Genomic DNA, 22,653 nt, shown 5'->3' with positions numbered 1-22,653 from the left:
AGAAATGGTGAATGTGTTGCCTGTGACACTACTTGGGAGGTTATAAAAACAAGGAAATGTACTTGCTGTAGTACATACATGTCAGTGTTGTATGTAATAAAATATCTCCATTTCTATGTTTACCAAACAATAATGAAACAAATGTCACCCTAAGAAGTCTTTATAGATGCTGCTCATAGATGTGATAACCATTAAACATATATAGTTTTATTTTCGTATTAGTTTTGGACTCTGTGCAAGTTCTTCATCTACAGTATGTTATTACTTGCCTTCTTAGAGAGTTTCAGAATACAGTTATTACATAATGTTGATTTCTAAATTAAAGCATAATTTTGAAAATACGAAGACTTGGAAAAGTATCTAAATGGATTTTTGTAGTAACAAGCTATTTGAAACTCTTAATTCTGGAAGTAGAAAGGAAAAGGAACAATCCCACTCCAATAATGGGTTAAAGTCTAGCTTTTTCTCCAAAATAAATAGTGTTTGAATATAATCAAATCTTAAATACATATATATGTATATATTATATAGATATGTTTGTTTAAGCCAACAATACATAGCTGATACCAAGTTGGAGGATACACATTATTCAAAGGGAAGTGTAACTACAGCTATTCAGCAAGGCCCACTGGTACAGACTTCTAATCCAAGCACTGGGGAGGCTGAGGCAGGAGCTTTTACAAGGGAGTTGCCATGTGTATCTGCACGAATGGTTGTGTTTACATTGTGCACAAATCTGTATGCCTGCGGGTGTGAATCTGTGTGTCTGAATGGAGTAAGTTCCTTAGTTTATCTTTTGTGTATAAAGAAAGGAAGGTAGGGTAAAATGAGAGGAGTTTGAGGTTATAAACGAGGCAAGCTCTGAATGTTTATAAATACGGGCAAGTAGGAGTTGAGTTCTCATAGGCTATGAAGAAGAAAGAGCACATACTCTGAGCATGTTGAATTCTCCATCCATTTGTAAAGCATGGTCTTTTTGGCTAGTAGCCTAACAAATGCTCACGTACATTACTTTTGCCAGTGAGACGAAGCAATATTTGGGCATTTATTCAAGTGCCCAACTTTCTTGATCTATCCCTTTAGGAATTTTAGCTTTCATAATTTGCACTGGGAGGTGCTGTGAGGTCATAACTTTTCCGTAGTATGTGCTCATAAGGCACAGAAAGGCTGGGCTCTTCCAGAACTGTGACCCTGCCCATTGTGCTTTTCACCCTCATGATCTGGGTTTGACACTTACTTTGGCAATTGGGTTTCTCTTTGAATTGTCTTCTCCTTCCCGACAGGCTGCAGCAAACTTGATCCATTCACGTTTCTGCCTTCTGATGGAGTGCCACTTGATGGTCCCATTTTTGACATTGTAGTCTCTTACCTTAAATAGGTAAAGCATAGTGTCTATTAACTATTAAGTTTTATTGGTATTCCACTGGAGATTTTGGAGGAAGGGTAATTATGGCGGGAAGAGGAGACAATTGAAAGGAAAATTAAGAATTCTGATAATTTTAACACTTGCAATCGCAACATTGCAGTAGTGTGCTTAGAGGGATGAGAGTTTTCTTGAGTATATGCTGTCATTGCAATCCTATCTTCTCTGTGGTCTTTCCCCTCTCCCCCTCTGTCCCTCCCCAACTTCTTTCTCTTGTTTTTATTTTCTTTTGTTTGTTATGTGATTTTGAGACAGGGTTTCCCTGTGCAGCCCAGGCTGGCCTTTAATCCACAACCTTCATGCATCGGCCTTGGGACCACTAGGATTGCAGGCATGTGCTACTGTGCCCAACCGCTTTGTTTTTCAGTTTGGAAAAAATACGTTTGCTGTATCTTACCTGGATTTGAAATTCACTGTTAACTTCAAGCACCACCTGTAAAAAACAGTCACAGTTGTTAATTTTTTAACTATTTTAAATTCGACATTACCCAATAACCAAAACCACTTAAAAATAAAACCGAACAGTACAGGTGTTGGGTAAATCAATGGCGCTGTATGTCCCTTAGCTCTTTCTTCTGTCTAGCAAATTTCTCTATGCATTAAACAGACCTTTGCTTATGGTAAGTTCCAGATTTGCAAGTAACTTGTGGTGAAGGACCAGGATATTTTAAATTGTTTTTAATCTAAAATTTGTGGTTATTTCTTAAAACACCAACCTTAACATGGCAAAGTAATGTGTGCATATTTGTTTAAGACGTGGCAAAATGTATATTTAAAAATTAAGCACTTTTTTTGCATTCATTGTTTTATATTGCACTGAAGGTCAGTTAATGCCAGTTAATACACCCTTAAGTTTTAGAAATATCTTTCCAAATAAGAGATGTTCAACTTCCAATTGAGTTTTTTCATAACAGGAAAGCCTGAATATCCATGCTCATAATCAGACTTTAGCAATGATATTAAATGCTATAGTGTAAACTTAAAAATATGAATATTAATAACGTTTAAGCATTGTGATTAGCTCTTCCCATCTGACTTCAGTTACACCCTTAAGGAATATGTAAATTTCAGTTTCCAGGGAAATATCTCGAAAAACTGTCAAAATGGAAAAGTTAGGCAAAAACAAACACCATTTGTGGTCAACATGAGTAGCATGGGGAGAATTATTACCCATAATAGTATGTCAGTTATTGTAAGTATTACTATTGCCATTAAGTGGATGATAATTCAGTACAAGACAGTGTGGCCAGAGAAATATGCACATTTATCTTCATTACAAACACAGGTGGCTATTATTATTATTATTATTATTATTATTATTATTATTATTATTATTATTATTATTATCTCCTTTATACAAGCGAGGAAACAGAGGACTGGCTTCCAGTTTATGGTGAGATACAGCCCCACACAGTCAGCCTAAATTTGTGTTTATTTAACAATCAACTACAAGTATCACATTTCTCAAATAAGTTATTAAGTAAAACATTACCAAGAATTGATATTACAGCTTTGAGAACTAAATGTTACTATTTTGATCTAATCTCATACTATCCATATTAGTTTTCTGAGTGTGTGTGTGTGTGTGTGTGTGTGTGTGTGTGGTAGTGAGTCTTGCTCTAACATTCTCAGCCTTATTCCCATGAGACAGGGTCTGTCAATGAACCTGGAGTTAGTCCCGTTGGCCAGCCAGCTTTACTGTCCCCATCTCCAAGCAGTAGGGTCACAGCATTGGTGGCCATGCCCAGTTTTTTATGTGGATGCTGAGGATTTACTCTCAGATCCTCATGGGTGACTAGCAGCACTGCTCTTACCCACTGGGCCATCTTCTCAACCACTGGTAATGCTTATACAGAGACAGCAGCAGCAGCAGCAGCAGTGACACAAGGTGACACGACAGAATCCATACAGCTTAGTAGGGAGTACAAGGGCAGTGTTGTTTATGGAGGCGTGCTTGACTGTGGATCTCCCCTATTCTAGTGTTTCTCGCTGCCTATGGTGTTTTGGTTATTGTGCTTGTGGGTGTGAGAAGGATGTAGGGCTGCCTTATCTGCCTGCGTGGAAGCCATTTCTTCAGCGAGGGCCCTTGTTTACTCATCTGGTGTCTGTGGCTGTACTTCCCTTCCTGGCATGAAGTGCCTGTGCCTGCTGCTTCAGGTAACTGGCCAGATGACTAAGAACTCTGCCCAGCTTTATGAAGCTGGGTCATCCTCTTTCCCATGAAAGGCAACTTAGGCAGAAGACCAAGTAGGTTTCACCACAGTGTCAGACTCACAATTGGATGGGTAATTAAAAAAACTGCCTAGTCTGCTTTTTAAAAATGTAGTGGGTTGGTGTGAGCTGCTGCTGCTGCTTTAAAAAAAAAATCAGAATGTAAAATAAACAAAAATACAAAGTATTAGGCTTTTACAGACAAAACAATGACATGGAAAGACCACTGGGTAGTCTAAAAGCTACATATATACACATTAATTATTTATAAATTTTATATAAAATACTATAAAAGATATATATATTAATTACCATATTAATTGTCTAAACTTTATCTCATTTGAGATGTGGGTAGGCAGACTACACAAATACCTATCCAGTCCTTACATCTAATCCTTGTGTGCCATAGAAGGATACTGAGGTACTTTGGTCATGGGAAAGGCATGCTAAAATTATAGGTTTGAAAGATTACTTGGACAGTAGTCAGTAGGAGCAATGGGAAGACTTAGAAATTACAGGCTGAAGGCTGTTGGGTCTTATGCACCAATCAAAGTAGAGGTGAGACAGAGCACAGCAGAGGCAGAGGCAGTGGGAGGCACAGGGAAAGATCAAGGGAGAGATTCTAGACTGACAGGATCCACAAGGTTAGGGACCAGATGGGATGGGAGACAAAGAGTGGGAGGAATCTCTAGAGCTAGCAGCTCCAAAGAGGGTTGGAGCGAGGTAGGAGAGTGTTTGAGGGCTGGAGGAATGCCAGCTAAAGACATGGAGCCACTGAGCGGAAGCCTAGCTTGGGTTTGTAATGCGCAGTTGCTGAGAATGGGAGAATTCGGTACTGTAGAGTGGAAGATTCAGCGAAGAAGCAGCCTGTGGCTGAGGAAGGCACAGGGGACTCCTGCATTTGTTTAACTGGGAATAAGGGGAAAGTCAGGGTGTGGTTTTGGAAGTGCAGGGAAGAGAGAGATACAGAGAGAAAAAGATTCAGGAAGGAAGAGAGGAAGGAAAGAAGGGACCCAAGAAGGTGGAGGGAAGAAAGGCAGGAATGAAAGGGTGTCATACAGATCAGAGGAAATAAACTGACCGCAGATGTCAAAGGACATTGAAAGGGCAATGAACGTGAAGGTCAGATGATCTTTAAAATCTGAACTGTGTGAAATTTGAGGAAGCCATGGAGTTTCTGTGTCCTTCCAGAGAACGTGTTCAGCTAGACAGAATAAAGACTGGCCCTACTAAAAGGGGACAAGGGATAAAATGAAGACATAAGATTACGTTCTCAAGAGTTTTAATGGTAAATAAAAGAGAAAGACAAAGTTATAACATTAGGTGTAGGAATCAGGGAAAAATTTGTAGAGGAGGGAGATATGTTTGAAAGGTGAGAAGGGATTTTGATTGGAAAAGAGCTTTTAAAAGAGGTGTGGCAGAGAGCAGGAGGGAAAGGCTGGAAAAGAAGAAAGAGGAAGGAGGGAGATTATGGTAAACTGATTAGGAAAGCAATGTTGGAGCAGTGTAGACAGCAATGGAGATTCCCCCTGGAGTCATGGGTTATCAAGCCGTTGTCTTGCCTGCTGGAAACTTAATCTATCTGTGCCTCAGTCTCTTCACAAACATTGAAAACTGAATTCTCTTGGAATCCAAAAGTTCTACAACATCAGTCAAAAACTCATCTCAGTGGCCACTTCCTTTCACACCAGCTTCCACAGCCAATCAAAACATAGGCATTTAAAAGCCACAGGATGCTAATTCATGGCACCTTTAATGATTATCCAGTTAAAGTGAATTTCAACAAGTTTTTCTTTTTTCATTAAATCTTATTCTTTGCATATAATAAAATTTGACTTGAGGGGTAATTTCTATGAGGAAAATCTTTTATATTTAATAGTAATGAGGCAGTGGCAATTTGCTGAATTAAATGTCTTTGTTAACTATTAGGTAACAGCACAAGGATAAGCTAGAAAGAATGAGTACCTCGGGGTTTTAATCTCTGTTCACTTCTTTGACAAATGTCTACTACAAGAGTCTAAAACAGCATGGTGGCTTTAAAGCAATGCTTCTCAGCCTGTGAGTTGTGACCCTTCTGGAGGTTGAATGTCTCTTTCACAGGGTCACATATCAGATATCCTGCATATAAGATATTCACATTATTATTCATAACTAGAAATTTACAGCTATGAAGTAGCAATGAAATAGTTTTATGGTTGGCGATCCTTACAACATAAGAGAAACTGTATTAAAGAGTCAGGCATTAGGAAGGGTGAGACCTCAGTGTTCTGGTAAGCTCTGCTTGAAATTTCAAGTGGGCACCACACTGTACCACAGAATGCTGGGAGAGGGCAGCATGATTATTTCCATGCTGATTACTTTGATAGGATTTTTTGGGAGTGTGTGTGTGAAAAGGAATGTGAGCTATCCCCAGTTTCCCCTTCTGTGCAATTTGAGCTATCCCCAGTGTCACTCTTCTGCGCACTTAGACACTGTGGAGCAGTCTTGTATTGCCTGAGAGAGCTGTGAGTGATACAAAGGTTAACCAGACATGGTGCTTGCCTTCAAATGGCTTAGCGTCACAGCATTCCAACAGCAGCAACCAGCTGTTAATTTGTAAGAGTATGAGTCTCACTAGACAAGTATAAAAGGCTGTACTCCACGCTCATAGAGCAATTAGGAGCATGGATCAGCAGCCATTGGCATGAGAAAAGCTGGACCTACCTAAGACCATTACAGGAGTTTGCATGCCAAGCATAACTAGTACGGGCAGCATGAGCCAGCACCATGGAGGGTGTTAACTCAGCTGAAGGAGCAGAAGAAATCTAACCACAATGCCCAGTAGATCCAGCTTCCTGCCTGTATGTCAGGCAATGTCTGTTAAGACACCAGGGGTTTCAGCAACAGGGTCTTTATCGAATGCAAAATAGAGAGATACCAGAAAGTTAGTGATGCACACAGGGACTGGGATGGCAGGTGCATCCCTATAGCACTCATGCTTTCACTTTTCTTGTCACTGAAATGCTTCCTTCCACACTGTGACAGCCCCAACTGAGCGCTGATGGATTTGTACTCCCCATTTATACAAAGTGGAAAGAATACGGTACTGCTACATTTCCAGTGCATAAAGCTTTTTTCAAACACCACATTTATGGAGACAATGCTGCTTAACTACAGTTTGTGTTTCACGATCCAGAGGAATAAAAGCAGTGACTCCATTCCCTCTAATGTTCTGGACTGAAATGTTACCCTCTCAGTATAATATTTGTGCAGAGAAGCATCAGAGTTCCTCCTGGGCTGTCCTCTGTTTGCTCTACAGCAGCTGCTTAGTACTTTCTTGCTTTTGTTGTCCGTGAACATAAATAAGGGAACTTAGAATATCTGATTCACATAAGTTAAACCACATCATGAAGAAGCACCATTTTAACCCCTGCTAGTATTCTTTAAAAGCTCAACCAAGTTTACATTGTGGGGTTAGTTTATTGGGTATTTAGAAGTTTTGCTTTTAATTGAATGAAATAGTAATCTCATAAAAATCTCATAAAAGGATGGACTAGAGCCTGCATTCATGGCGCATGCCTATAACCCCAAGCATTTAGGTGGTAAAGACAGGAGGACATGGAGTTTAAGACTATCCTGGGCTACCTAGTGGGTGCAGGCTAGCCTGAGCTGCAGAGTAAGATTCAGAACTAAAAATCTAAAATCAAACAAAACCCAAAACTATGATTAGCATTATTTTTGTTAACAGATAAAAAGTTTTTTCCTTTGTTCTTTTAGCTTATCATGTAGAAGTTGCCTCTATAGAAAAAGATGTTTTCAGATTTGCACTCATGTTAACAGATACATCAGACCTGGTAACTTTGCAGGTGAGTTTGCCAGCAATCCCTGGAGTTCTCAGATCCCACTGTTTTCCTTCTCTTAGAGACTGAGGTATTTTCTTTGTAATCATCACTACCACCTGCACAGGTTTTCTTTGGTTTGATGTACAGGTAACACTTTTCTTTGGCAGGAAAATAAATACAACCAATCCCTCCATCAAAATAGAGAAATGATAGATAGATAGATAGACAGACAGACAGATACATAGATAGATAGATAGATGAATGGATAGATAGATAGATAGATAGATAGATAGATGGAAAGATAGATGGATAGATAGATAGATGGATAGATAGATGGATAGATAGATAGATAGATAGATGGATAGATAGATAGATATAGATGGATAGATAGATAGATAGATAGATAGATAGATGATAGATAAGAGAAGGAAGATTAGGGTGGGGATGAGGAGGAGGAAGAAGAGGAGGAGGAGGAGAAAGAGGAAGAGGAAGAGGAGGAAGGAGGAGAGGGGGAAGAGGAAGAAGAGGAGGAGGGAGGAAAGAAGGAGGAAGGAGAGGAGGAAGAAGATTAGAAAGGGAAAGAGGAGGAGGGGGAGAGGGAGGGAGGAGTCAACTCACGCCTTTAGCACGTAGTGCTGTAACAGATGCGCACTACCATCTACCCAGAAAGATTCTGAGTTAATCAAAAGCTCATGCGGCAGTCTTGACCCCTTTAGGAGTCTTTGCTGTAGTCTCTCTGCTCTAATTTACTGATTTGGGGAAGGCTTAAAGTGTCTACTTTCACGTGTTTTGAGCAGGTTATGTCTATACTGCCAACACATAGTTGCCCAGGTCTCTAAATAGATTTACATAAAAAATTATAAACTTAAACACCTAAAACATATTTGCATTTGTTAAGATACATTCCTAATGTGGATTTTCATTGGTTGACTTTGAGCATTGAAGACTATAGACTTCATGTTGGTTTTTTTTTTTTTTTTTTTTTTTTTTCACCCTTTCCTTTGGTAACAACAAACACTCTCAGGAGTCTAGGGATGGAAGACCAGGACTATAAAATTATCTGTTAAAATTAGCAGTGAAAATAGGATCCTCAGAGCCTTCAAAGGGGAAATGTTTCACCAAAAAGTTGTATTAACTGAAAATAAAGCATTTTAATTCATTCAATTGAACGTTTCCACAGACAGGCTGGAGCGATGGCTCTGAGGTGAAGTGCACACACTCATCCTCCAAAGGAGCTGAATTCAGTTCTCAGCTCCCACATTCATGACTCACTACCACCTGTAACTCCAGTTCCAGGGCACCCACACACTTGTCGCATGGATTCATATAGACACACACACACACATATACACACACGCATGTACAAACAAAAATAAATAAATATTATAAGGCATCCGAGAAACTTGTGTTAGATTCCATAGCAAATATGGCCAGACTCTCTCTTTCTCCAATCCTTTTCTCCCTCCCTCCCTCCCTCCCTCCCTCCCTCCCTCCCTTCCTCCCTCCCCCCTCCATCGTCCCTTCCTTCCCTCCTTCCTCACTCTCTCTTTCCAAGCTTAGAGAATAAAGTAAAAATTTACAGAGATCTCTCTCCTTAGGCAGACACTTCCATGAGGACTTTGATAAAATGATACATTCTATAGACAACTTACTAACCAAGAAATAGCTGTTTGAAGGATTTTTTGTAAGATGCAAGTAACTAAAACTAATTATATAAACCAAGAAACAAAGAGTTATTTATAAATTCAATGAAAGTTAATACAGAGGTGCTGAAATAGCGTTAGTGATAGAAACACTACAACAAGCTTTAATGAGTCAGCTTTATATGAAATTAAAAATTGAAGTATTTGGTAATTTGGCAATACCCAGGCATTCCTGTGGTCAAATGACATGCTGTATAGTACCTATATATTTTTACCGTGGCCCAGATTGTGAAATCAACTGAGCCTAAAAATCAATTAAGAAGCATATGGAGTAAAAAGAAATCACATTTGAAGGCTGGCTTAGAACTAAAGCTACCGAGAGTCACTTACAACTGAACGTTACTACTCATGGCCTCCCTGCTCTTTCATCATTCGCTTTTGAGAACTGAACACAAAATGGAAAAAGGAACTCATGCATGCTGGGCAAATGCCCTGTCATTGCACAACCTCCCCAGCACCATGACCTCTCTTAATAAATCAACTGATTTCAAAGTAGCTGCCATATAGTAAATCAAAAATGCTAACTTGTTTCGATATGAATCCAACATTCCAGTTCAAAAATTAAGCAAGTAAAAACAAATAAGAGCCAGGTCCTGCCAAAGCTGCCTTTTGACACTTGCCTTTTGAAACTACACTTATTCTACACAGAGAGAAACTATGACTTTAGCACTTTTTGCTGAGCATGAAATTGATACATTGATGACACTTTTATAAGCTCTAAGAGAAAACGAATGACCTGTAAGGGGGCAACAATAAATCAATGCACTGCATGGGTTGACTGTCAGATATACAACTTTTGTGCCATGTCTTTACTGGAGGACAAGGACAACAACAATCACACTCACCCCTTCATTACACTCCCTCTCTCGCCTGGTATATTATTTATATAAATCTCCTGTACTTGCAGTTTTTGAAATTATCATGGGCATTTTCATTCAAGTTCTAAACAGCAAAGGGCTTTTGGTGTTAGTTGGGTGGATTCTGACAACATCTGGAAGGGAAGAGATTGCTAGGACTGTGAGGCTGCACAAACAGCTGCAATCCTAACGTCTATAAATCCTTTCCTGGCTTTAAAGCACGCTGTCAGTCTGCCAATCAAAATACCCAAAGAAGGAGAAAATGCTTAGATTGAAAACCCAGCACACCTAGAATGCCCAGTGGACAAGCCTCGTCACTGCCCATGAGAATTTGAACAAACAAATACAGCAACTTTTGGACTTTCTTAAGTTCAATATTTTTCCCAGAGTGACCCACCAATGTCTGGGATGTTACAGATGTGATGAGTGGACACTGGGACATTAATATGCTCTGGAGTCTTCAATTAAGGAGAGAAACACTACTTAAAATCCCAGTTCATAAAACCCACCTTGTCATTAACATAAACTTTTAATGGTTTAGCTCGGAAGTACCTGTAAATAACATTCTCTGAAAAGTCCTCTCTTGGTTATGCTGAGGCCGGTGCGGATGAAGTATGGCTTTTTAGCAGAATCCACTTACCAGAAAAATCAGCAGCACCGCAGCTTTTCTGAAGGGGTGCCAGTCCATCGCTGCCTCTGGCTTCGGTTACATCCACGGCCAAAGGAGGCTTGCTTGTTCTCTGCTCTTTTTCTTTCTCCCACTCAGCTGGTGTCTGATTAAAATAATTTCCCAGTAGATGTTCTTACATGCAGGCTTTGAGGTGTTTCTGCCTTCCACCGCGAGAAGGAGGGAAGGTACGTATAACCAGTCTGGATCCCCACCCTAAAAACTTGGGCTGGTCTCAGTGAAATGCTTGACAAGATCATCATTGCTCCCAGGTAAACGCTAAGGGACACACCCTTCTGCCAGCTGAAGCGCTGCTCTCTACGGGGGTGGGACATGGCTCTCCTCCATTGAAGGGTTTTGGTGACAGACAGTCAAAATGGCCAAAGCATGGGGGCTTCTGCTCGTGTTGAAGGCTTCTAAGCTGCTCAGAAGTTCTCAGCTCATCAGATTAATAAGACGAGTATATTTGGAGTGTCCATGCCATTCATTGGCTTGTGCAGCTTATGTTCAGCGCCAAACCCTCAGGTCACAGTAGAAAATTATAAGCCTTTCATTTTAGTAGATGTTAGGAAAGATGCAGCTGGTTCTAAAGTTGTTAAGATTTCAAATTGCTAATGATGAGTGAGGTTTTTTTTTTTTTTTTTTTTTTTTAAAAAAGCATTTCGAAACAAACAAGACATAACCCTTATGATCATCTGGTTCTCTATATAATTCTAAGTCCCCTTTAAGTGACCTGAGTCCATTTTGTTTCTATGGGTGGCTCTTTTATCCTTCTTTAATTTTCTATTCTTTCCTTTTAAAACGTATTAAAACCAACTTGAGAATTTGACCATGGCAGAGTCAAAGGAAACAGCCACAGCCTCCAATTAAACTCTTGTTAAAGTCCAGTGCTGAAATACGAATGAGAAACCAGAAGATACACTTCAGGTGAGGTGGGTTAAAAGTCAGTGACGATTCCAATTCCCAAGCTCGGGGCCAAGACTGCACACCGAGCCAATTAGAACACAGGGAAAGCTGCCCACACATGCAGAGCCGCAAGAGCTCGAGGTGAGCAGGGGGGTTGACCCAGACACGGCAACAGTCAGGTACTCTCCTGGGATATCTTCTCTTACTGCCTTTTAGGAACCCTATTGGGGCTGGACATCCTCGGGGGTGGTTATGGCACTCTGAAGCGAGGCCTGTGTGATAACATGTAGGTTATTGTCAGAGGACGCTAAACTTATCCCAGAAAAGAAAGATCCTTTCTGGCGGCCAGTCTACAGAATGTTGTCATTTTGCTATTGGTGTGTGGCAACAGTTACTTGACCGTGGCTTGAAATGTCACGTGACTCTTTGTAGAGCACAGAGGGGTGGGGGAAAGGCCTCCAGTGTTTGCAGGGAGTAAAAACGCTTGGTAGCAATTGGTTGTGGTGGATAAACCAAATAATGAGAGGGGCAGACCAAATTCCTCATTAGTAAATGAGATTGTGAGTGCTCATCTATGACTTACTTTGAACAGTGCGTTAGTAGGTGGATCACGTGACCAGGAATGACAGCATGCTTTAGGCACCCAAGACAGGAGGACTGACTCTTACAGGCTGGCAGTGGCAAGGGAATGCTCTATGCATCTGGAATTCTGGGCTCAATGCCAGGGAGAGCATGGCCCTTCTTCATCCACTGAATTATCTTTCTCTGAGCCCATCCCTGGCTCCACCCTAACACAAGGACCCTGCTCTGACAATCCCAACCAAGCAGACGCTTTGGGGGGCAGCAACTTATGTAGCAGCTTTCTGAGAGGGAGTTAGGGTGGGGCCCCAGCCTTGTGGAGCAGTGACAGTCTTAGCAGGAGAACTAGCTCCATCAAGCAAGGTGGGGAGGTGATACACGTAGATTCACATACCACCGTTCCTCTTCCTCTGCCTCTTTCCTTGTCTTTCCATCTTTCGGTGCTGACTTTCTGCAATGCAGAAAAATGGAGGCCACTGACTGCCTACTGTCTGTCGATCGCTTGAAAGGGACCATTGCAACTGAGGAAGTGCATTTGTTTACTTAGCATGTGGTGCATGTAAATATATATATATATTTGTCTGTGTGTGCTATGCTTGTTCCAGTTTCTAACTAGCACTTATTTTATTAAGGCAAAGTTTCTTTACATAGCCCAAGCTAGGCTTGAACCTAGAACCTCCTTGTGACAGCCTCCTTAGAGTTGGGGTTGCAGCGGTGTGCCATCATGTCTGCTTACCCTTTATTTCCTTTTCCTTTAAGGAGATCCATGAATCGTGGACTCAGACCCTGTATTGCTTTCGGGTCCTGATGCTAGGAAGTGAAGACATCTTACTCTCCTTATATGTTCTCAAATCTTTATCATGGTGTAGCTGCTATTCACTGTGTACCTGTCCATCTCCACACACCCCAAGGCTCCCCTCAGCATCAGTTACTGTGTGTATCAATTCTCATTTCATAGACATTTTATAAAATTTGGCAGGGGGAGAAGGTAGTTTTGAATTGGAATTTCCCGGGTCAGCCAACTAAGTTGCTCAACGGGACCTGACCTCTGGTGAAGGGGTTTTCCTTTTTCTTGATAATACATGGTACACCCTGAAGTGTCACCTCAAAAGGACGGCATTTCTGCATTTGCTCAGTACTCGGGATAGTATAACACTTTCTTGGAACATAAAAGGTCTTTAAGGATAATAGATTTTACTAAGCTAGAATTCTGTTGGCATAATCTATAGAATTTGCTGCCTATTTAACTTCTTTTTCAGATTGCCCAGAGCAGGCGCTCACATTTCAGAGAAACCTTTGGGAATAGGCTGTTTTGATGCTTCAATATGTGCTAAAGTTGCGCTACCACGCCCTACACGTTATGTTACATAGGACATACAAGGGGCCTCAAGTGCAGTACTGCTAAAGCCCAGCCAGTGGTCCAGGCCGGTAGTGATGGAGCTCAGGAGGGAGAAGCAGGAAGCTAGACATCCTATGTCAGTCTTAGCTACATAATGAATTTGAGGCCAGTTCATAAAATGTGTTTTCTATCTGTTAACTTTCCAGGGATATAGTGTTTCCTATTGCTCAAAATGAGATGACACCTTAATGAGTTAGTGTCATACACAAAAATGCCCAAGAGATAGGTGCCTCTGCATTAGATAAAAAAAAGACTTTGTTCATATAAAAAACAAAATGCAATTTTATGCTGAGTTAGATTCCTGGTTCAACAAAGCAGCTTTGAAAGTAGTTATGGCAATGTTTAGGGTAGTTTACACAGGATTATTAGGGAATATTAGTATAAGATTTGCTAGGATAAGTCACATTAAATATTAACGTATACACATACATGCGTATTATATGCTTAACTACAAAAAGTACTCTTGTGATAATGTAAATTCTTTCTAGTCATTCAGCAATTAAAATAGATGAAATAAATACAGTAAAATGTTAACTACCATTAATGCTTAATGTTAGCATAAGTTATTCTCTGAGTTTTTTTGTTTATTTGAAACATTACATAATAAAACAAAAGTAATAGAGTAGAGTATGGGTAAAAATTATAAACATAGATCAAATTTGGCTCTCTGCCTGTTTTTGTGTATAATTGGAGTGGCACCAGACTCATGGGGTCTTACATAGGGTCTATGGGCAGTTTCATTCAGCACAGGCAAAACTGAGTTTTGATATAGAGCAGATGATCTGAAAGGTTAAAAAAACAACTTATCTAATTTTTATAGACAGTGATGACTGATGTTTGTTCAGTATATTTTTCCATTAAGGACTTTGAGAACAGTCATGAGCAGGTAAATAATTTACTTTAGTGTTTTCAGAAATTATTGCCTTTACTGTGTTTCTAAAATGCAATTCCAGGGGAGGAGGAGGGGGGGGTGGGAACTGGAAGAGTGAGGAGATTACAATCTGGATGTTATGTGAATATATTATAATATTAAAAATTGTTTTAAACTAGAAAAAAATTCAATTCCACCAACATTTAAATTGCAGTGGTTGTGGATATATATATATATATGTATATATATATATATATATCCCCCCTCAATGATTGTTTTACACACACACACACACACACACACACACACACATCATAAAAATCCACATTTATTTACTATTGACTTGAGTGTGAACTGGTGCAGCCCCTGTGGGAATCAATGCGGACATTTCTCAAAAATCTAGAAATAGATCAGCCATGTGACCCACCTACACCATTCCTGTGCATATTTCCAATGGACTCTGTGTTCTACTACAGAGATATTCGCTCTTTCATGTTTGTTAATGTGGATGTAGATTCACAACATCTGGAAAGTGGAAACCGCCTAGGTGTCCACAAGCCGATGAAAGGATAACGAAAACGTGGTAGGTGTGCACGGTGTAAAGAACAATGAAATTGTGAGGTTACAGGTGATAGATGGAGCTAGAAATGACTATTCAGAGTAAAGTCACCCAGACCCTGAAAGACAAAACTGCATGTTCTCCTCATAGATGCAACTTTGAGGCTTTAGACACTTGCGTCTTAATTGGAGCACATACAGAAGTCAGGAAATCAGTGAGGCCCGTGGGATTGAATTTTACGGGAGGAGGGATAGAGCACAGGTGGTAGGAAGGGGGAAAGGGAATAACAGAACAGGAAGAGCTAAATGGGGTGGGGGATGGGAGGGCAGGGTAGAAGAGGGATGGCTAACACTTCAAACCTTTCAAAAACCCATATATAAACCTACTAGTTTGGAAACTTACGAAGTCATGTATGTGAAGTGGGGAGACAATGCCTCCCACAGACACCACAGGCTACCAAACAAAAAGCCCATTGCTTGAGACTCTCACAGACACCCCAAATTTTGCAGGCTTGTTCTAATTTCTCTCGGTTACCCTCCAGAGCTTGACTGTAAGAACATCTTGCGGAAGACACCACACACTTGAGCAAAAAGACAAGGAGAAATCAAGGTGCTACTGACATGGAAGCTTCATTCTCTAATGCTTACTAGACTCCCTGGTGCTGGATGCTCTATGCGTATCTCCAGGGAAGAAAAGTCACCAACAGTCCCACCAACCAGCTGTAAATACTGAGAGCTGCAATAACAAGTAGCTTGGCAAAGTATGCTCTGGTCCGATTCTAGCACCAGTGCTATGGCAGTGACTGTGATGGTCTGGATGAGAAGATGTTGGGAAGGATGAGGAAGTCTGACTTTGTTGGAGTAGCCTTGTTGGAGGAAGTGTGTCACTGGGGTGGGTTTGAGGCTTCAAAAGCCCAAGCCAGGGCTGGTATTGGTCTCACTATCTCTTTGTCTCTGTCTCTCTGTCTCTCTGTCTCTGTCTCTCTGTCTCTCTGTCTCTCTGTCTCTCTGTCTCTCTGTCTCTCTCTCTCTCTCTCTCTCTCTCTCTCTCTCTCTCTCTTTCTGTTTGTCTCTCTCTCTCTCTCTCTCTCTCTGCTTGCCTGTGGATCAGGATGTAAGCTCTGAGCTCCATGCCTGCCTACTTGTTGCCTTGCAATTAAATGTTTTCTTTTATAATAGTTGCCCTGGATGTGATGTTGCTTCACAGCAATAGAACAATAACAAAGAGAGTAACAAGCCACTTGGTTTTAAAATCTGCTCCATAAGATGGAATTCAGGCTGGCACCATTAGCTGAGCCAAAAACTTGTGCCTGGCAAGGTCCATAGATCATAAAACCTAATGCTATTATTCTGCTATTGGCCATAGCAATAAACTGCCACCCCAAGTTCTTACCTTTATACCTATATATTAGTGTGTCTCTCAGCTCTCAACACAGGAGCCTCCTTTTGCAGCAGATGATGATTAGCACAGAGATCCTGGGCATATGTTGAGAATAAGAGACCGTGGAGTGCTAATGTCTAAATGGGACATTCATATCCCACCTCTCTTTGCAAGTTGTTGTGCCCACAGATCTCCAGAGAAACCAGGGATGTTAACCACACAGGATTGTCTTCCCAATGGAAACCTGTTCCTCCATCCAGAAAGCTGGGAATGAGAAGTGATTGGTAGCCTGCTGATCTGTGTTATCTGTTGGGCTAGGCCACATCAAGCTCCTACAACCAGGACTAGAGGTGGCTAGTCATCTAAATGACCCTTAAACACAGGGGCTCCCACAAATAGGGCTGGAGATACCTAATAGTGTAAATGACCCTCATAGCCAGTGCCCCCCGAAGCTACTACAATCAGGAACACAGGTGGCTAATAGCCCAAACAACTTCTAGGCTATCTGTAGGACCCAAGCCAGGCCAGACCCTTAGTCCTTAAACTAGCACAAACGCCTCTTTCGAGAAGCCATCTTCTTGGAAGAAATGACATGTGCCTTGAGTTGAGTTTGATATAATTACACTTTGTGCACTGGGAGTTGTATTGTGCCAGGGAACCTTTTTCCAACTCATTCTGGACTTAGATATGTCGGGAATAAACAACCTGATATCAGCCTCCTTAGAAGTGTCAACCCAGAATGAGGAAGTCAATCTGACCTGAGTTTTCCTTCATATCTCTTTGTGATTTGTTTCTCTGCCTGACACCTGCAGACATGCCCCCTGCCCCCCACACACTCCCCTGCTGCAACCAAGTCACAGAAATTATCATGGAAAAAAGGGTGAAAACATTGTAAGATCCAGTGGTAGCAGATGTCTGCGGTGAAACACTATCTGCCAGATACTACATGGCGACTGTAGTCTATGTCAGTGTCTATGACAGCAAACATAAGGCCTGTACATGACGGAGCCAGTCAAAAGCCCTGCTGGGAAATGATTGGCAATTGATGGCATCTAGGGGAGGGAAGAATCAGTTTTCTTCAGGGTTGTAGCCCCTGGAGACTACCTATGCTCAAGTACAGGGTCTTATACTTATGTGCATAAAGGCAGCACCGAGTGGACTCACTGTATTAAAAATCCAGAACAAAATATTAATAAATGAATAAAGCACACGGTGTTAGGAGTGAAAAGTGGCGGGCACAATAGTGGAGGAGCTTGATGGGAGAGAAGGGATGTGCATTTGACCAAAACATGTTGTAAGAGTGTAGGAAATCCTCAAACAGCAAAAACACAATTTAAAATGTTTTCATCACAAAGATGATGATAATGTGGACTAGATCTTAAAAGATCAAGGGGCCTAGTTTCCATATTAAGGAAGCAAGCTAAGGAAATCTACAAGGGAGATTTGAATCTTTTGTGTGATGATGTCACTCCCAACAAATGGACAACAAAGGCAGATTTTTTTTTTTTTTAATATATATATATCTCTTGGGCCACAAATTGTAAGAAGTAGCAGGGCTGGTGAGGGGCAGAGCAGAGGCAGAGTATGGAGGGTTGGAAGGCCCTGCTGAGGAGTGTGTGAGATATTCTGTGGCACAGAGAGGCCCTGTAAGGTATGCTGTCAACATTGTGTTGTGAGCTGGTTCAGGAAGCTTTGTGAGGAACAGTTAGAAAGGAGACACTAGGAAGCCACCCTGGGAAGCAATCGTACAGATAAGGCACTGAACCTGAGATAGGCGGTGAGGATGTTGAGATGGGTCAAGAGGAGATTCCACGGAAGAGGAGTGAGGGGACGAGGCCTTAGTGGGAAAGCATTCTGTCTCTGGGTATTTAATGCGAAGGGAAGATAATCTTTTTAAAAGCATGTTAATGTTTTGCCATACTCGTCTTTCTGTCCGTCTCTCCCCACGTGTGCTTCTTGTTTTGATTTTGTTAAAAGATGTGAATATAAGTTGAGGGTACCATGTTACTTTAATTCCAAGTGCTATAGTCTGTATCTTTTAATAACAGACTTTTGCTGCATAATAATAGCCTAAGTGTCTTTGATGCAAGAAGTATCAAAAGAAGAAGAATGATGCTAATGACCCCTGGTATGTTGACCGAAAAGGACTTGCAAGGTCTGTGAGCTTGTAGGGATCCTTAGATGAGCATAGTGAAGAAACGCCTGAGCTTTTGCTTACAGATTATTGACAGCTCAGAAAGATAGGGAGGACAGAGCTAGAAGACTTTGACATTGCTCTTCATTTGAAAATGAAAAACTGAAATGCAAATAAATATAGCATGGTCACCAAATTATAACTTTTGCATCATAAAGCACTACATTCCCGGTGTCACATTTGTCTGCAAGGGAAGGGAAAACAGTGCAGTCATCAGATACAGCAGATAACGAAAGAAGTCCATACCACTTAATTTACCGACTGTAAATGTAAAGTACTTCATAATGAAACTGAGAAGAAACCATGAAGAGCTCACGTGACAAAACTTGACAATTTCCTGAGGGACATGCGGGCAACACGGATAAAAAGAAACTTTCTTTTTGGTGCAGAGAAAGCCCAGTATTTTAAACAGACCCATGAGAGAGATAGTCGGGGGTAGGAGGTGGGAAAAAGGGGGAGAGAGTATTAAGAAATGATCTCTTGCCTAAAACAAGGATGACTTGTTAATGCTGAGACACATGACTAGGCACTTGGAAGGAAATTAGCCTACTCCTTATACCAGAGAACTCTCTAATAAAGATTTTGCTCTAATAGATGACCACACTGTAATTCCCGAGGAAGCTCAAGCCAGACCAGTCCTAGTATGGAGAGGGGAGGTGGACACAAAGTGGGACCATAGCTTAGGAGGTGCTGGCAGTGGATAGCTGCTAGGGGAGAGACTCAGGTTCCTTTCTTGTGTAGCACATTCCTATGGGCAGCACAGATTTGGACTAGAAGGGTAGAGAGAGAGACATACAGGATACAAAGTTGGCTGGATATGGAAATGGTGGTGAAAGTGGGTGGAATTTGGGAAGGGCTGAATATGGTCAAAACACATTATACAAAAGTTTCAAAGGATAAAAGTGTTTTGTTTTGTTTTGTTTGTTTTGTTTTTAAGAACTAAGAAAGTTTGCTGTACAAGAGAATAACTGAGGGACAATTTAAGTACTTTAAAATGATGACTCCTTCTACAAAGCAGGAACCTATAAGTAAAAGGCTGATAACTTTTACCAACATAAACACTGACGGTCTATCTAGAAAGTAAATATTAGCACAGAATAAAAGTGATAAACTAGGACAAGATCATTTACCCGTGTTAAATGCAATGGTCCAGCTTCCGCAACACACAAGGAGCACTTGCAAATAAGTACTAAAGTCGATGATCCAAACACAGGCAGAAGATGTAACTGGAGCTGTCATTCAACAGGAAGTACAGTGATTAACAGGCAGAAGAAAAGATGTTTGACTTCAGTCAGAAACAGAAAAATAGCACTGAGAACAAAGAAAGTGTTTGGCCAATCAGGTGAGCCTTTGGTAACAAAACGTTAAAAACTCTTGCTGAAAAAGATAAGAAAAAAAAGGAAGTGCATCTCTGAAAGGGAGATTTTGTGTTGGCTTAATGTGTTGGCCTGGCAATTTGACACAGTCTAACCAAAAAAAAAAAAAAAAAGTAAGAGCATAAACACTTTGTTGCAACAAGCTTTTCAAGATGTATTTTTATTATTGTTTAATAGAATGTGTGCATCTGTGTGTGGGAATGTGTGCAGAGGCCAGAGGGTCAGATCCCCTGAAGCTGGAGTCACAGGCATTGGATGCAGCCATTTGTATGCTTTGAATTTAGCCTCATGCATAACAACTCATATATGAGGACGTTTGTTGCATTGCTGGTAGAACTGTGGATAATTGCAACAACTTATGCCAATCACAACAGAGTTGGCAAAATAAACTCTTGTAAGTGTGGAAACAGAAAACATGCAAATGAAAAAAAATATGTGATGGATACGTATTTATATATACCCAAACCAATTTTGGAATTATTCACATAAATAAATCTTCATATAGAATAAGGAAATATTAATTTCATACTTTTTCAATATATTTCAAGAGTTGAAAACAAGCTTACTTTATAATAAATGGTGGGAATATTTTATGTTTCATGGCTGCCATCCTGATGTGGTGTAAGCAGACAGTCATGTTGAATGTCCACCCGAGATAGAGAGGTATTGGGAGATTGTCAGTTGAAGGTGCTAATGAAATTGCACAGTGGAAGAAACTGTCTCAGGAGGCCTAGAGAGAAAGGCAGAAGACAGTACTTGAGGGGAAAATCCTGTTTATATTTATTTAGAAAAGAGTCAGTAAAGACAGAAAAACTGCCACAAAGAAGGACTCAAACCAGTTCTGTCCAGTGTAATGCAAACCACAGTTAAAACTTCAACACAAAAGGTTTATAAAGATCCAGAATATCAGAAGAACATGTGAGCAAAGACACACACACACACACACACACACACACACACACACACACACACACGCACACACACACACACCTGCATCTGTGCACTCCCACAGCAGGGCCAGAAATCTGCTTCCATTTCTCCTCCTCCTCCTCCTCCTCCTCCTCCTCCTCCTCCTCCTCCTCCTCCTCCTCCTCTTCCTCCTCCTCCTCCTCGTGGTGTGTTCCACCTTATTGTTTGAGGCAGGACCTGCCACTGAGCTGGAATTTGCCTGTTTACCAGATTGGCTTTCCTGGGGGCTGGAGGGAGTGTGTCTCTGCTCCCTCCATCATCTCCTCCCAGCACAGGGGTTGGTGAGGCAGCAACCAAGCCAAGGTTTTGTGTGACTGCTAGGGATGGAGCTGAAGCTTGTGCCACCAACATTTCACCTACTGAGCCATCTCCCCAGACCTTCAAAGCGGAACATTTCTCCAGTTTTCCTTCTGAACTCTCTAGCTGCTGACTTTGTGTTCTGCTGCTCCTGTATTTCCCCCTTAGAAAATCATCCAGCCTGCCTTTGAATTTTTCACCGTTTAACACCTGCAGTTCCTCCTAAGAGGGATCGCACACAATATCTGCCTATAGGAACTTCAGTCACACATCAGGTCTTTCCTCAAACTACACCCCCCCCCCCCTTGATCTCTCTCTTAGAATTTGCAAACATAATTTGTACTCAGTAGGTTGAAAACTCATCACCATTGGAGAGGCAGGGACTGAGACCTGTCACCTAGCTATTTGTTTAAGACCCAAGACCAGAAAGCATTGGGAAATTTTCTCTTTTTACCCTTTCATTTTTTGATTCCTCACCGACATCTATTGATTGTACATCTGAAATATCTCAGGTCATATATGTCCCTTCTCTCCATGCTGGTATCTTACCTAAGTGACTGTTTTCTCTCCTCTGAGTTGTTGATATAACATCCTAAAAAGCCTGTTTCCTTTGTGGTAAGCCTTATCTGTTCACTGTCCTAGTGGTTGCAAGTCACGTTAAAGAGTAACCCTGAACATAGAAATTACTCCAAAAAATTCACAAGACCTTTAGAATAAAGGGAAACAAAAGCTGCTGGTGTTAGTACGCGGTATGGAATTGTCTAGCACCTGCCTGATTTCCAGACTCAACTTAAGTGGCATTCTTATACCATGTAAGAGGGGCTATGGCCTTGGGGCAGCTTCTTCGCAATTGTAGCAGCAGCTTGTGTTTACATATGTGCTTACTACTGGGCCGCTGTGTCCAGGTTCTGGAAACGTGGTGCATGACGTTGCCGTATAAACACTTCTGAATTGATTGACAAATGAATAAAAAAAGAAGTGAGCTTTCAAGAGTAAAGCAGGCATGCTTCAGGTTTTATTGAGAAATAGAAACAGATGAAATTAAGTACCTATAAGCAGCAAAGAAATTTTCATGAACCATCTCAAATAATAAGAGGGTAGACTTAGGAAAGAATACTCTGACGGCTGGACTGAGGGCTGTCCTGGAAGGCAAAGAAAATCAAATTGTGAATGGTCTGATAAGTGGTGATTAAGAAGAACTAGGCATGAGGGTAGGAGCTCTCATGAGGTCCAAAGAGATGTCAGAAGTGAGTGTGATCTCCAGGACGACAGATTGTGGCCCCAAACCTTCACTTAGAGGTGGCATGCTTGATGTCAGATCTCAAAGGCTTAGGGTGTGTCCCTGGGAACTGGTGTTTATGGAGGCATGAATTATGGTCTGGAGCTGTGTGCGTACTCCCTAAACTGACAGACTCCCTAAACTGACAGGGACCTTAGGCAG

General features: G+C 41.2%; 1 protein-coding gene across 1 annotated transcript in view; it reads right to left on the bottom strand.

The window, feature by feature from the left end:
• The window catches only part of Dsg1 (desmoglein 1), a 28,752-nt gene extending 17,813 nt beyond the window's left edge, over positions 1-10,939 (bottom strand). Inside the window, exons 1-3 of the mRNA XM_051163254.1 lie at positions 10,656-10,939; positions 1,821-1,856; positions 1,238-1,369 (exon numbers count right to left, since the gene is read on the bottom strand). Of these exons, the coding sequence (XP_051019211.1) occupies positions 1,238-1,369; positions 1,821-1,856; positions 10,656-10,703 (216 nt within the window). The 5' untranslated portion in view covers positions 10,704-10,939. The remainder of the gene's footprint in view (positions 1-1,237; positions 1,370-1,820; positions 1,857-10,655) is intronic.
• Between the last annotated feature and the right edge of the window lie 11,714 nt (positions 10,940-22,653).

Source organism: Acomys russatus, chromosome 20 (genome assembly GCF_903995435.1).
Source record: "Acomys russatus chromosome 20, mAcoRus1.1, whole genome shotgun sequence".
Taxonomy (NCBI): domain Eukaryota; kingdom Metazoa; phylum Chordata; class Mammalia; order Rodentia; family Muridae; genus Acomys; species Acomys russatus.
Note: the sequence above shows the minus strand (reverse complement) of the source record. Positions and strands in the feature narration are given on the sequence as shown.